We start from the raw sequence: 16,679 nt of genomic DNA on the forward strand, positions 1-16,679 counted from the left end.
CTGGATGGTCTGTACTGTTCGTCTTGTAAAGGTTCCCTTTGTGACTCACATCCCTATGTTTTTAGGTGCAAAAAAAATTAAGAATTAAATTACCTTCAAGTACGTTTTTTTTTTTAAGGTAGAAAATAACTGTCATTCTAACATCCAGTGTATGTAATGCTCATTCTGTGTCGTCTTTGGTCATTTAAAAAAGGCTGGTAGCTAGACTGTTTAGGGAAAAACAGAGTTTGTCCTCATGGCTACCCTATCCTTATGTACTTGTAGGTATGATTCTTGTATTATGAGGTCCTTAGTTCGCTAACTCTAAGTAACGAGGTACTGGCCACCAAAAAGATGTTTGTATGGTTCGAATTTTTAGTTGTGCCTTGAGCAATGGCTCAAAAGGTGCTTTCATTAGTCACTTCAGAACTAGGTTAAAGTTCTGCATAGGTGTAGGTGCTGACCTTGGTAGTGCACTTCTTTTAACCACTTACAGGAGCCTCTTAATGACTAGCAAGGTAAAATGACTTGCATGTAGTGCCCTTTATATAGTGTTTCGGCTGCTAGGTGTACCTTTATGGATGCGTATAAGAGTTCCTTGTCCAATAAGTATATTAGGGTATCTCACTGCAGTGATACCTCTGGTTATGTTTGGCTTTAGATTTTCTTTCCTGCATCAGTGAGCAAATCTGTTCAACTGTAACATTTCCTTGTTGCTGGTCTCCTAGCTACCCGTAACACCCCAAGCATCTCTGAGGCAGGCCCATGGAACTGAACGTCTAAGGCTCTTTAGATCTGGGTGACACACCTGCCTAATTTATATCATTTATAAACAACAAACTTAGGGGTCTGAATTCGAATCCAATAGTGATTCTCTAATATTGTACCTATGCCAGCTAGTGTGCGTAGGAACAAAAAATATAGGTAGAATTAACAAACCATATCGCCAGAATGTGAGACACCGGTAACCGTGAGTCACCCTTAGTTGAGGATTCCCATCAAAGTCTTGTATGGATCAATATTCTCATCTGGTAATCCTTATCGGGTATTGTGTCTCTTGATCATTGAGACCACTAGCATACCCTGATAGCCAGTTCGGGGTAGCGACCCACAATCACTCGGTTGTACCACATGATGTTGATATGATGGGAATGTGCAGTGCAGAAATAATATATGTGGTGATTACATGTTTCAGCCTTAGCGGGAGGTTCCCCAGGCTTTCGTCAGGGTCTCTGTTCTATAATAATGCTACTGCTTGTGAGTGATGAAAAAGAGTGAAAAAACTATATGAAAACACACACAAGTGAAATACAACAGTAAAGGATATAATGTTCCTTCATCTGTATGGACTCCTCTTCGGCACCTGGTGTCTTAGTATTGTCCAGTGTGTCCGGGGAGTGGACCTCACCTCTTCCTGGACCTGGCTCAGGATATGTGAGACCCCGCTCTGTCCGTCGTCGTCTCGAACTGTGACTGAGTCCCCCTGACCCCTGAGTTTGTTGTCCCCCTGACTCAGTCACAGTTCGAGACAACGACGGACAGAGCGGGGTCTCACATATCCTGAGCCAGGTCCAGGAAGAGGTGAGGTCCACTCCCCGGACACACTGGACAATACTAAGACACCAGGTGCCGAAGAGCAGTCCATACAGATGAAGGAACATTATATCCTTTACTGTTGTATTTCACTTGTGTGTTTTTTCATATAGTTTTTTCACACTTTTTCATCACTCACAAGCAGTAGCATTATTATAGAACAGAGACCCTGACGAAAGCCTGGGGAACCTCCCGCTAAGGCTGAAACATGTTGGTCTCTTCGCAGCTATTTGTGTGTACTGCGATGATTATGTCAAACTGTTCTTGTTTTTAAATGGGAAGGGGCTAACGCTCATTAAAATAGGTTTTTGTTAAGTTCCCTATCCCTTTTTAATCACCACATATATTATTTCTGCACTGCACATTCCCATCATATCAACATCATGTGGTACAACCGAGTGATTGTGGGTCGCTACCCCGAACTGGCTATCAGGGTATGCTAGTGGTCTCAATGATCAAGAGACACAATACGCGATAAGGATTACCAGATGAGAATATTGATCCATACAAGACTTTGATGGGAATCCTCAACTAAGGGTGACTCACGGTTACCGGTGTCTCACATTCTGGCGATATGGTTTGTTAATTCTACCTATATTTTTTGTTCCTACGCACACTAGCTGGCATAGGTACAATATTAGAGAATCACTATTGGATTCGAATTCAGACCCCTAAGTTTGTTGTTTATAAGTTTAGTTCTAGCGGGGGATAATACTTAGGCTGGGTCTTTAAACATCCCTCTAGCCCTACAATAGCGTTTGGTTTCTCATAATTTATATCATTAACAAGTTATGTGAGATTGGCAGCTTCATTACCCGGTCTTGTGCCATTCCCACCAGACCTGGAGATGTTATTTCTCTGCCTCATTGCGGGGCTATTAGTATCATTGTCATGGTTGTCTGTTTGCACATTTTTATCTTTATTGGTGGAAACGTGCATGCAAAGGTCTTTGACCAGTCTATTGATGGGGCATTCTCCATAGAAAGATGGTGCTAGCACCTGGATGTGAAAGTTTTTGCCATTTTGCATTTACTTGTGTTGTAAACAGGTATATTGCAATGTGCTAATTGTTAGAAAATGTAGTCTACCACTTATTGTTTGAGTTACCACTTATGTGATGAGCTTCATGGTCTGCTTAACCGGTCTACCTCTATGCTTGATTTCACTTTGCATGGCCCATCTCCATAACTTTGTGTTAGTTTAGATAGGATATTGGATGTTGTCCTTCCTGGCCTTTTTAGATAGAACACTGTTGTGATATGTCTGTTTGGAGCTGTAAAGTCCTTACCGTGACATGCATGTGGACTGCTTTTATTGCTAGGAATACTGTGTTAAGTTCCAGCACATTTATATGCTTGATCACTTCCTGTGGGTTTCACTGCCCTGTGATGCTTAGTTTACTTATGTGTGTACCCCAATCCGTGTGGGATGCATCTGTTGTGATGGTCACAGAAGGGTACGTTTGTTTGAATAACCTGCCTATTGATACATTCTCAACTTTCCACCATTACACTTTTTTTGTACCTTCTCTGTGACAACCACTAGATACTTCCAGATGAGTGACCATTGGCCCTGTAACCATTCTTGGATTGGTCCCATATGTAATCTGAAGAATGGGCTTAGTAGCATACAAGAGTCCATCATTCCTCATAGCTCCATCACTGTTCTGTCAGAGATTGTCCCTCCTAGTAGAGGCAAACAGTTGCATCAATGCAACTGTTCCTTTCTGCACCAGCAAAGCCCTTGGCTTGTCCTTCTCAGATATTTCGATAGATTCCTCCATATTTAGTGGAATCCCAGTTTCCGTAAGGTGTGCATTACTTTCTCTATACTGTCCTTGCATTTTCACATTGAGCTCTCTTTCAACATATGGTCATCTAGATAGGAGTACAAATGTATCCCCTGCCTTCCGAGGTGAACTGCCACCCCGCAAGGCATTTCGTGGCAACCTTTGGTGCGGACTGTACCCCAAAAGAGAAGCACTTTGAAGAGGTAATGTGAACTGTTTACTAAAAACCTGGGTTATTTCTTGTAACTGCTGTTCATTGGGATATACAAGTAGGCAACCTTGAATTATATGGTTGCCATGTAGTCCTAATCTTTCTCCATAGGTATGACCTGATGCAGCTTGGTTATTCAGGAACTTTGTGACTAAGAATTGTTAAGGAATCTGATGTCCATGATGGACTAAAAACTTAAGATCCTGCTTCAAGGCCAAGGAGTACAACCCATTGTTCTGCTTGTCATCAGGCATAATTTCTTTGGCTTGATTTCATAACTATTCGTTCACCTCATGTTGTAGGAGCTGCGGCCTTGCCTCTTGTAGCATTGTTTCTTTGGTGTTGCTTCTAATTTTAAGTAGTGTCCATGCTGTACTACATTGAACATCCATTTGTCAGAGGAGATCATCCTCCAATCGTGGAGGAACCCTCTATTTTTTCCCTGTTAGTTGTAGGAGGTATTTCTCTGAAAAGTCACTTGAAAGTCGTTGTCAACTCTCTAGGGATCTGTCTTGCCCATCTTCAAAAGGGCAGCCTCTGGTAATGTTGGAACAGCCACAATGTGTTAGATCCCTGTACCATGGTAGATTGCGAGTCTGTGTCTACAGCTGGTTAGGGAGAAAATATCCTCTGCCCGTTGGTTTCCTTGTGGGAGCTAAGCCTCCATTAGATCCTTTCTTAACGTGAAGGCTCCCATTTCCTTGGCTGTGACCTTTTCCTTTTTTGTCACAGTGACTCACCTACGGCTGGCCCAAACAAGCTCCTTCATGAAGCGCATGTTAATTATGAATCCGAAGACCCTAAGTCATGGGTGTCCGCTTGCTTGCACTATCATCTCCTTCAAGGGTTGTTTGGGGGCATATGTGGCCTATTAGCTTGTCCTCTTAGATTATAACATTTACAGATGTTCTTATATTGGTCCCATTGTTGGTTACCATACCGATTCAAAAATGAATTCATTGTGATAGCTAATCTCTCCATCTTCCTGTGTACCATGTCTATTCTCTTGCTCTCTTTGGTCTGTGATGGTCCCTTAAAGGAGGGAGTGTATTAGCGCCTATTGATGCTATAATTGAGTAAGACAAATGCAAAAAGAACAATTGATGGACAGAATGCAGAACAATGTCATACATTCACCCCAGTACAGAGAACTGGGCCTAAATCGATTGTTTTTTTGCTCCTCATCCCATTTCAGGTTGAACCTAAAAACGATGAATTCCGGCCCAGATCTCTGTACTGGGGAGAATGTAGGACTCTGCATTCTGTCCATCAATTGTTCTTTTTGCATTTGTCACCCCGAGTGGGACCGGTATGCCCAGACGTGGGTCCCATGCTCTCCTGTCTGATGAGGGGTAAAACCCCTTAACTGGCCCTAGGATGCATGTTTCCAATCCAGAAAGGGCCTGGCAGGTCGGGCTAGACTGTTTCTGTTGGGGGCAGGGTCCAGACCAATTCGCATATGGCTGGGTTCAAACTGGAATGGCATGAGGAGCAAAAAAACTATGGATTAAGGTCCAGATCTCTGTACAAGAGTGAATGTATGACATTGTTCTGCATTCTGTCCCTCAATTGTTCTTTTTACAGTTGAGTAAGATGGGACATTGTTGTTTTAAAAAAATATATGGGGTCTTGTGTTGAAGGTCTATAATGTTTCTTAATCTGGGTGTCACAGTTTCAAGGATACTGGCTCTTTGAATGATTCATTCCCCTGATCTATAATGCTGAGTAGCATAGACAGAAACAGGGTTTTCTTTTGTACTGGTAGAAGTGTCTCGATTAGGAAGTATGACTTTGCATCCTTCTTCTCGAAGAGTACTCCATCAGTGTTTTCTGCTCTTTCAATGAGACTATTACACATTGAAAGGTTGTCGGTGGTGAAGTTTTAGAGGGGTATGCATTGAACCCTTCAGCAGGTGAATCAGTGTTTAAGTATTCCCAAACATCTTGCTCCTGTGCTGTGTCAGTCACTGGATTGTCATACAGATCATATGCTTCAGATTATCCTTTCCTTCCTCTTGAGATTTAGGTGTTAGGGTGGTTCTTGTTTGAACTTTCCTCCTTTTCACGAGCCTACCCTATTTGCTTTTTTAGCATTCACAACTTCTTGAGGCATCCATCTTTATCCTTCTTTTTCTGTTGCAACCTTGCCAATAAAAGCTTTCAGCCTACATCTTTTTCTTTCGATGCTGAGCGCCTTCTGTTTGGTGTTTAGCATCAGCCCTTCCCTTCTTTTTGGAGTTTAGTGGTTGTTTTTCAACTCTTTTGCCGCTGCCTGATCCTAAGCACCTCTCAGAATTTAATAGGGGTGTGAAGGTTTACCCTTAGTGGTGGGTTTTAACTTCAACCCATGAGGTTCCTTTGCTTTCGTTTTACCTTCAACAACCTTAAATTTCATCACCAAGGTTGTTTTCAGAGACTTTGAGCCCCAAGACCTCAGTTCTGTCAGACTGCAATCTTGTAGGCATGGTTTTGGGGGGATTCTGTCCCCCTGGATGGCTTTTAGTGAGTCTTCTCTTTCCTAGGCTCTGTGTACTGCATTATCAATATCTGCACTCTTGATCTTCGTAGACCTCTTCCGTGTCTTCAGTGATTTCCTCATTGCTCGAGTCCTACGAATTAAGCGGCTGTTAAGACTGCTAAACTATTCCATGGTGTGATGACCACCTCTGTTTCTCCCTTACCTTAAAGGCTCTAGGGAGAACTTTTCACAAACTCCGTAAATCTGCAGTCTGGTGGTCCTTGGTGAAACACAAATTGCAATCCTTTGTCCTTACCATTTGGTGCTACTTTATGATGGCACTTGAGAAAACATCTAAAAAGAGGTGTTTTCCACCTTTTTTGGGGATCCAACAGGGTCTATACACCATTCACCGCCCCTCTAATATCCATTCTCTAACCAAGTGGCTGAAGCCTGGTAGAAATAAAAACACCTGTGATTTTCAAAGGTTTTTATGAGCGACATCTTCTTCCGATGCACATTCGTCATTATTAATGATTTTTTCCATTATCTTTCAGAGTGTTTGGTACTATCCAATGAATCGTCTGTGTTTTGACCCACAGCTATGGCCTTTCTTCCTACAGGGGTGGAATAAAAGAATCGAAAGATGGAAACACATACTGTGACTTTGGGGTAGGGGGTGTCTAACATTATAGCACATCATAGGATAAGAGGTATGCCCACTTACTGGTCGTTGTATAAGAGAGGGGTGAAAAGAAGGATAACTTTACAGACCCAACCACTATGTGGCGGAATAAGGCAGAGTCTGTGAATCCAGAAAAGATTCAAATTGCAAAACCTTGTTTTTACTTAGTAGTTTTTCCAATATAGAGCACTAGACGTTTAGTCCTAAGAAGGTCACAACTTGCAATTCTGTCTCCTTGAAGGAATAAATATTGCAAAACGTCTCAAACCAAATGCCAGCATTAACCAAATATGGGTAGATTAATCTGATAAACCATCCCTTTCCATCCTCCAGTTGATGAATAGCTCACTATACTTTCTTCACTTGATATCAGACAACCCTTGTTGCTATGATGCGATCCATATACAATACTCTTGATTCTAAACTGTTCTTCAGACCATGCAGTGATGCATCTCACAATCTTGTTTTATCCAACTTTGTTCTTAGAGAAAAATTATATCTTCCTTAACTCCCTCATATTTCAGAACCACCAACCAAGTCCCTTCTTTCTCGACTGGTGGTGACGGAGAGGATGTAGCCTTACGGCTAGAGCGGTTGACCTCGAAGCTGGGGAAAGAGGTTTGAGTCTCTGCAACGACGCTCAACATCCTGTGATTCTGGGCAAATCACTTAACCTCCCCGTGCCCAACAAAAATGAATGTGTCCTTCTGTAACGAAACTGGTGCTCATGTAAAGCGCTCAGATACTCGATGTCGCGTGTCTAGTTCGCGCTATATAAAACGCTAAAAAAAAATGTCATCTTGTTTAGTTTGCCTATTTATGCACGGCTGTTAGTTGGAATTCTATTGTACACAACTGTAATCACATTAGCAGGTCTTGAATCATGTACAATGGTCACTTTTGTACTTTCATATTGATTTCAAACATTACTGCACAGTTTCAAGTATTTTATGCTTTCACAGCCCATCTACCTGGCAGCAAGCGAAAGATTTCAGTAATAAGTGGAATGCCAATTAGAAATTCCAAAACGTTGGCACGCTGCTTTCTCTAGTGTTTAGAGGAAGCCTATTCCTTGAAGAACACAGTCTGTGTTTCACTGCCTTTCACTGGGCCCTGAAAACTTGGCTTTTGCATATTAATGCTGGTCACTGCTGTTTTCTTTGTATTTATGTTTTCTAGTACGAAATGCAATTTTTCATTGACTTAATATTTATATTAATCAATGTTGTTATCCTTGTAACTGCTTTGTGCAGCATTCTGATGATTGCAGGCTACGGTGCGATCAATGAATGCTAAACAATTTTTAAAACCGTACAACAATGAGGTATTGGCATAGATAAATACAAGAAGAATGGGTTTCATGTAAAAAAGACACACACACAGCCGAGCGAGTCGTCTGCTCAGTCCAATATTAAGGCAAAGATTAGCTGCAGCCTTATGAGGCTTTGCATTTGGACTCAAAGGAGCTCTCTAGAAGTCAAGTTAGCTTCAGGTCTCTAAGAGGAACACCTCATTGCCTGCGCTTTCTATTCAGGAACTCAAATGCCACAGGGATTCTGGTGCTAGCGGTTCCAGCTGTATACTACAGAAAGATCAACTGTGCAAGGGGAAAAAGGTCTTCATTGGTCTGCACTTCACATCTTCTGCAACCCATGAAAGCTCCTACTAGAGGGTAGGGTAAAGCAAGAAAGTTGATATAATTCATTATCAACCATAAGTACATATATATGTAAGGAAATAAATTCTAAGTGCAACCTCTTGAAAGCAGTGATATGTTTAGACTGAAGACTTGTGAAGTGCTGGGCAAGCAAAACAGCGATTTCACCATGTGAAAAAAGTAGCTTCAGTAAAAGTGGTCTCTGGAAATCACAGGATCCTGATTTCTCATGATTTGAACCTGGCCTCAGTGTATGAACCCTGAGCTGGAAGAAGGTGTACACTGCGTTTACTAGTCCCAAAAGCAGCCGCCTTACTACCATTTCCGGAGCGTTCTCATGAAATTCTCAAAATCCTCTGATGTCACATCCCTTTCCATCTCCCATAATAGTCAATGTGTTGACTGCTCAGCCGTTTATCCTCACTGATGGTGCTTTATTGAAATGCAGGGCTAATGACTCATGAGGCAGAATGCAGCCATATATAACCTGTAGTCTCTATTGATATTCAGGGCTACAAAAGGTGTTGCCTTATACTTTAAAACGTGCAGGAACATGGACATTATACAAAACCGTGAACGTACATTTTTAAATTAAATTTCATAAATAAGTTCATGGATAACATCGGATTGGATAAACTGCAGATAATGCGGATTTATTTAGCTTGAAGGAATAATCACAATTCCATTTAATCAGGACGACTGAAATCCGCAGGAGACACAAAATACATCAGGTGAGGGTATGAAGTGCATAAAACACGCTGCTTACCTGCCTAATGAAGAAATCTCCATGGACTAGTGATACAATACCAAAGTTGGTAAATTTGAATATGTGATCCATCAACCACATCATCTGGCGGACAACCTGCAACAGTTCAGAAAGCGATACATCATCAAATATCCATAAGCAACAAAACACAATGATCTCAATGAAGTTTTGCATTCCGTCATTAATAACTAGTTCATGTTCTCCATTTAAATCCATCACCAAACTCTCATCAGTAACATACCGCTTTCCTAGATGTGGGCGAGACACTTCAGGTTCAAGCTAGAGTCTTTGCTGTGTCTCAGCTGGAGGTCCTCTTGCACCCTTGAGCCCAAACCAGCCAAGGTTTGATTTGGCTTCGGCCTGCCACCCACACTCTATAGTCCTGCACCAAGAATTAAAAATCAAGCATAAACCTTTGGTGTTAGAAAGGAGCGAAAAAAGTAGCCATCCAGTAGGTGAACTGCATATGTGAAGCCAGAAAACTTGAGACCAATCCTGGACTCCCGGCTGAACTAAATTATGTGGTTCTGGGCAGATCCTCATTTTCCTTCCTTATCACAGATAAGAGCACCTTCCAATATGTGCATTCAGAGTGTGCTCTGTACAAAAGGATTATGGTACTTGCCCTGTAGGCAACTGTTCTTGCCATGTAGTGCTGTAGATTCACATATGTATCTGCCATCTAGTGTTGGGCTCGGAAGATTATAAATTGTTTTTGTTCGAGTTAGGAGGCTGTCTGACTCCTCCTTTTGGTGACACTGTGCATGGGCATCAACTTCATTGTTGGATTGTTTTGCCGCTAGCGGGTGAGAATGGAGTTAAATTAAGCATTAGTAATGTGATGTCCATATTAGTAATGCGAATTAAGGTAAAAACAAACAAAACTGTAAACAGACTTTCACAGGCATCGGAAGGAGGGTGGGCACATGTGAATCTACAGCACTACAGGCCAAGAACAGATGCTTACAGGGTAAGTAACAATCAGTTTGAGGCATTTGAGGCTGTAGATACACATGCTTTGCATAGACTGTAAAGCTGCCCCTCTCCCTAAGTGGTGGGTAACCTGTGGGGGCTGAAGTTGTTTGAAAGAGCACAAAGTAATGCTTGTTCAACATTGGAGTGTTGACATGCTGAAACATCCATGCAATAATGTTTTGTAAAGGTGTGTGATGTGAACCATGTTGCTGCCGTGCAAGTGTCAGCAAGGGGAATGGTCCCTAAAAATGCAGTAGAGACTCCTATTTCATGGTTCAGTGAGCCCTAGGGGAAACACGTAAAAGACTTTTAGCTTTAGCATAACAAGTTTGAATGCATTTGACTATCCGCCTGGAAACTACATTTTTTCAAATTGGGTTTCTAGTGTGAGGAGATGAGAAAGCAACAAATAATTACTTTGTTTTCCTGAATGCTTTGGTTATGTAGATATAATACATTAAAGCTCTTTACACAATAGAATCAGATTGTGGAACGAATACAGGCAATTCTATTGATTAATATGTAAAGGAGAGACTACTTTGGGAAGAAATGTGGGGTTTGTTCTGAGCACCACTTTGTCTCGGTGGAGCTGGAGGAATGTTTCTTCTCAGGTTAGTGTCTGGAGTTTACTGACACATCTGAGTGAAGTGATAGTTATTAGAAAAGCTACTTTCCAAGATAAGTACTGGAGTTGTAGTTGTTCAAATGAAGGCTCCATGAGCCTTGGTATTACATTGTTGAGATTCCATGCTGGCGCAAGTGTAGGGGGAATTACTCTCAAGTCCCTCCATGAATGATTTAATGACTGGTATTTTGGATAAAGATACTTGTCCTCTGTTTTGTAAATAGGCTGCAATTGCCGCAAAGTGTAGGCGTATTTACGTGTAGACTATACCAGAGGTTTGAAGATACACAGGTACAAACAACTGTTTGTTATCTGCTGCATCTAAAGGGTTTACTTTGATGCTGGCAGTATAAAGCAAATCTTTTCCATTTGGCAGCATAGCATTTTCTAATTGCAGGCCTGCAAGCTTCTTTAATAATATTCATACATTGGTATGGTAGGTTAAAATACCCAAATTCTATGACTTCAAGAGCTATATGGCAAAGTACATTTTCTTGTGATTAGGATGTTTGATTTTGCTATGGTTCTGTGTGACAAGGCCTGTGTTGAAGGGAAGTTTTTAGTGGAGAATCTGTGAGAGTTCCAGAAGTGTGGTGCACCATGGTTGATGGGCCCAAGTTGGAGCTATGAGAATTCGAGTGAGTAATACCTGCCTGAGCTTTCCAACCACAAACGTAAGCAGTAGGAGAGGTGAAAAAGCGTAGGCAAATATCCCTGACCAGTTCATCCACAGAGCATTGCCCTTGGCTAGTAGGAACCTGGATGAGAAGTTTAGGTATTTTGTGTTTCTGAGGTTGTAAACAAGTCTATTTGTGGAAATCCCCACTTGTGAAAGTATGGTAGAAAGTCTCTGGGATAGAGTTCCCATTCACGGACTTGTTGATTGTATCCTGTTGAGGAGGTATGCAACTTGATTGCTTGTCCTGGGGTACATGTTCTGCCAGGATATGAATGTTATGATGTACTGCTAAGCACCATATGGCATGGGCTAGGTGTGATACTTACAGAGAGACACCCCCCTCTTTTTGTAGAAAGTACATGGTTGTCATATTGCCCATCAGGACTAGGACATCTTTGTTTTTCAGGTGAGCCAGAAATGCTTTCAATGACAGGTGAACAGCTTGAAGCTCTAGGTAATGTATAAGGAGACCCTGGTATTTGGAGTCCCATAAACCCAAAATTGTAAGATTTTGAGGGGGGAGCTTACCATCCTTTCAGTGAAGCATCCACTGTGAGAATGGCTATGGGAACTAGGTCTAGAAACGGCCGCCCCATGGACAGGTTTTGAGAGTTCCACCACTGCAGAGAGAGTGATGTGTGCGGCTGTCTATCAGCACTAGATTGTGTAGCTGACCATGTGACTGCGTCCATTGGCCTCAGAGACATTCTCGTAGCGGTCTCATATGTAAACGTGCATAAGGGACTATTGCGAAGCAGGATGCCATTGTGTCTAAAAGGCGCATTACTGTCCTGACTGACTTGAAACCCAATTTGAAAATGTTGGTCTAGGGCCAGGTTGTTTTGTATTCCGGCTGTATTTGGGTATGCTAACCCCAAGTGCGCATTGAGTGTGGCTCCTAATTACGGTTGTATATGACATGGCTGTAGGTGGAATCTTGCAGATTGATAGTGAATCATAGGTGACTTAGTAGGGAAGGTGTTTCTTGTGTGAGTTGGCTGCAAACGTGGGAGCCGTTTGCCTTTATAAGCCAATTGTCAAAGTAAGGAAATACGGGAAGGGTTTGTCTGCAAGATGTGCTCCCACTACTGCTAGGCATTTGGTGAATACACATGGTGTGGTGGTGATTGTGAAGGTAAAAACCTTTAATGGATAGTGTTTTCCTTGGAAGACAAAGTACAGGTATTTGGGGTGTGAGGGGTGGATGAGTATATGAAAGTAGGCATCCTTTAGGTATAATGCAGCCATGAAGTCGCCCTTTTTCAGCAATCGTATCACTTTTCGAAGAGTGATCATGTGGAAATGTTCCAGTAGTTGTAGGAAGCTGGCTCTGTATATACTATACCAAAGTGAGGTATAGTGTGCACAGAGTCCAGTGGAACCCCAAAGGTAGGCAGAGCTAAAGTTTGATAGCACCTTACTCTCGATTTGTGGTAGAGTGTGGGCGAGCAGTAAGGCAGTATCAGAGGACAGTTTTAAGCATTTGCTGCACACATGTAGTCAGCAAATGAATTCACACACTCAAAGACTGAACTTCAGACCAATTGTTTTTGTATAAAAAAAATATTCTTTTAGTTATTTTATTTCTAGAACCAAGCAAGCCTGGCACAGGTTAGCAATAAATACTGGACAGTAGTAATGCAGTTTGTAAACAGTTTGAATTGCAATTGTATATGAACTTTGTTTTGACTTACAGTATGGTTGCAGAGAAATGCAATACTTTGTATAGACTTGAAATGGGATTTTCAATAAAATTACAGGTAAGTTACTTTTTGGATTACATTTCCTACTCAGAGCAGTATATCTGGATACTACTCTGGGACATTTCCTGTAAACCGGTAAGTAAAATCGTTTTGGTTAAAAAGTACAATTTTAAAGAATTTCTTTAGGTTTTCAAACTCCACACTAAAAAACTTTTCCAAGAAAAACAGTCAATGTTATCATATGGAGGCGGTATACTCAAATTATGCAAGAGGAGTCGCTATACTTGTCCGGAGAGGGTTGGACTGGAGAGAGGCAGCGGTGACCACAGACCCAGAGGGGAGATATGTTGTCTTGCAGGGTCAACTGGGAGGCAGACCAGTGGTTTTGGCGGCAGTTTATGGTCCAAATGTAGACTCCCCTGATTTTTTCCGAGAAGTCTGGGCTAAGATACTCTCCACTCAGTGTTCTACGATAATATGGGGGGGGAGATTTTAATGCTATACTCAACGATACCCTTGACAGGAGAGGTTCGTCACGTCCATTGCAGCCACACTCCAGCTTGGTGCTGCAAGATCTTATTTCCGAAGGCGCACTAATTGACATCTGGAGAGATAGACATCCCCAGTTGAGGGAGGGAACATGTATCTCTACACGGCACGCTGCGTGGTCACGGCTGGACTACTGGCTGGTCTCCTCCGATATAGCCTCCTGGACGCTTGAGGTAGCGAATCGTGCGTGCTCTGTCAGATCACGCCCCTTGTTTACTCAAACTGTCCATCCCAGATTCACCGCCACGGACCTTTTGCTGGAGATTACCCCCCATGCCATACTAGATGAAGCATTCAAGGAGGGGATAAGAACTGATATAGCCAAGTACTTTAAATTAAATTCCGGCTTGGTTCCCTCTGAGGCGACATTGTGGGATGCCTTCAAGGTGGTTATACGTGAAAAATACATGGCTAGGCAAGCAGGAGTTTTAAAAGCGATTAGGAGCTCCATGGCGAGGCTGGAAAGTCAAATAAGGGCTTTGGAGTTGAGATTTTGCTCTGGAGCTTGTCAGGAAATAGCGGCAGAACTTAAGAGTAAATTGTTAGAATTTGCGGAAGGGGCACAGAGAGCGCTCAAGTTTTTTGGGAAACATGCTGAGGCATGGCGATACAGTGAAGGGGATAGGCCTGGCCAAACACTTGCAGTACTGGTACGCAGGGCTCACTCGACCACATTCGTACACACAATAACAAAACCGGATGGTACTATTGTCACGGGACAAGAGGAAGTCTTACAGGAATACGCGTCATTTTATTCATCCCTATACACTGCAACTCAATCAGAGCCTTCGGAGGGTCTTCAGGACTTTCTGGACTCTATAGGGTTGGTATCGTTCAATGACACACACAGGTGATATATGGATTTTCCCATATCAATAGAAGACATCAAGCGCGTCATTAAAAGCCTACCACTAAACAAAGCCCCTGGGCCGGATGGTCTAACAATGATGTTTTATAAAACGTATGTGGAGGAAGTGGCTCCGAGGCTGCTAGCAGTTTATGCAGAGGCTTTGGAGACTGGGGCTCTACCAGAGTCCATGCGTGAAGCTCTCATAATGACACTGTTGAAACCTGATAAAGATGAGAGGGAATTGGGCTCTTACCGTCCGCTCTCTTTAATTAACGTGGATGTTGAGATCTACGCTAAGTTGCTGGCAGACCGTCTACAACCTCTTCTCCCTATGGTGGCACTCCCGGACCAATCGGGGTTTATTCCAGGACATGCAACATCTCACAATCTGAGAACACTCTTTTCGATATTGCACTACCTTCATCCCAACGTGCAAGCAGTTGCCGTCTTCCTAGACGCTACAAAAGCGTTTGACTCCCTGGAGTGGCCGTATTTATTCCTGATTTTGGTGCGCATGGGCTTCAGTCCCCTCTTTATAAGTCGCATCTAATTGCTTTATACCAAGCCAAAAGCCTGCGTCCGTGTGAATGGCATGATTTCTGACAGTTTCGAGGTTACCAGAGGCACAAGGCAAGGATGCCCATTATCGCTGCTACTTTTCGCGTTCACCATGGAACCGCTTGCAGTATGAATAAGATAACACCACACAGCCAGAGGGATAGGCCTTGGCACCAGAAGCCTTTTAATATCCATGTACGCTGACGACGTAACCCTGTATATCCTAAATCCCTCTTTGAACCTAGAACCTGGGAATTTATCAGATTTGGCCGGCTGTCAGGCGTAACCATAAACTGGAAAAATCTGTGGTATTTCCTTTGACAGATGAGACCCTAGAGGTACGATCGGAATATCCACTGCGTTGGGCAGCAGACTAGGTCAAGTACTTGGGGGTGTGGCTCAGCCGCAATTTACAGGAACTCTGGTACCTGAATTTCGGGCTTGCGGTGGATTGGCTGGAATCCAAGGTTGCAATTTGGTCTAAGCTGCCATTATCGATTGCAGGTAGAGTGGCTTGACGAAAATGATAATTTTGCCGAAATTTTTGTATCTATTTACAAACATACCTATTCCCCTCACGCAACATTTCTTCAAATGTCTCTGATCTCAATTGCTATTCCTGAATTGGGCAGGTGGTCAGGTGAGAGTCTCTTGGGTCCTCCTTACTCTTCCCTTGAGTCAAGGTGGTTTTGGAGCTCCAGATATGCAACTGTATGCGCTCTGCGCGCAGGCTCAGTTTCTTCACTTCTGGGTCTACCCAACACCATACCAGCTATATGTTGCGGTCGAGATAGACGCAGTCGCCCCAACCCTGCTCAAAGTAGCCATTTATAAACAGGCACCGCACCCACGGCAAGATGTAGCACCGCTGACATGCTGAAGTGGTCTAGGCGTGAACTCCTAAAGCGTGCTCGTCTTCAGGTACTATACGCGCAGTCTATGCCCTTACGCGGGAATCCACTGCTGCCCTGCTTGGAACATGGGGGAGGACTGTTAGAACTGGGAGGCACACAACTATTGACATTTGCTGATTTATACCCTGAAGGTAGTTTCAGGTCCCCACCCACTGGGGAGGAAGGGCAAGAAGCGCTGTTCGCTGAAAAATTCACCTATTATAAACTAAAATCAGCATGTCGAACACTATGGGAGGGTTTCCCTGAAGCACCGCCGACCTTTCAAGCACTAGAAAACGTTTTAGCCAGAGCCTCCCCGCGAAAGCTGGTAACCAGTCTGTATAACACTATGCAAGAGCAGGCCCCAATCACGCAGCCCAAATCCTTACAATTGTGGAACACTGAGCTGGACCCCCCCCCCCCTTGCTGGAAGACCAGTGGGAATACTGTTGCAGGCAAATGCTAGAGTTATCTCCAAACTATAAATTACGCCTCATACATTTTAAATTTCTCCATAGATACTATAGAACTCCAGTAAGCTTACACAGAATGAGACTGCGGGAGGATGCGAGATGCTGGAGGTGCGGCTTTGAACCAGCATCGTTTTTACACATGGCTTGGGACTGTCCTAGGTTGTCAGAATATTGGCGGGACATTTTCACTGCAGTAAACCAGATAGTCGAAAGGTCGGACGAAGCCTCCCCACTGC

At 43.0% G+C, this 16,679-nt stretch overlaps 1 protein-coding gene across 1 annotated transcript in view; it reads right to left on the bottom strand.

The window, feature by feature from the left end:
* The window catches only part of LPGAT1 (lysophosphatidylglycerol acyltransferase 1), a 552,601-nt gene that overhangs the window by 265,150 nt on the left and 270,772 nt on the right, over window positions 1-16,679 (bottom strand). The window contains exon 4 of the mRNA XM_086927846.1: window positions 9,139-9,234. Within this exon, the coding sequence (XP_086783972.1) occupies window positions 9,139-9,234 (96 nt within the window). The remainder of the gene's footprint in view (window positions 1-9,138; window positions 9,235-16,679) is intronic.

The sequence above is a fragment of the Lissotriton vulgaris genome, chromosome 6 (genome assembly GCF_964263255.1).
Source record: "Lissotriton vulgaris chromosome 6, aLisVul1.2, whole genome shotgun sequence".
NCBI classification, from domain to species: Eukaryota; Metazoa; Chordata; class Amphibia; order Caudata; family Salamandridae; genus Lissotriton; species Lissotriton vulgaris.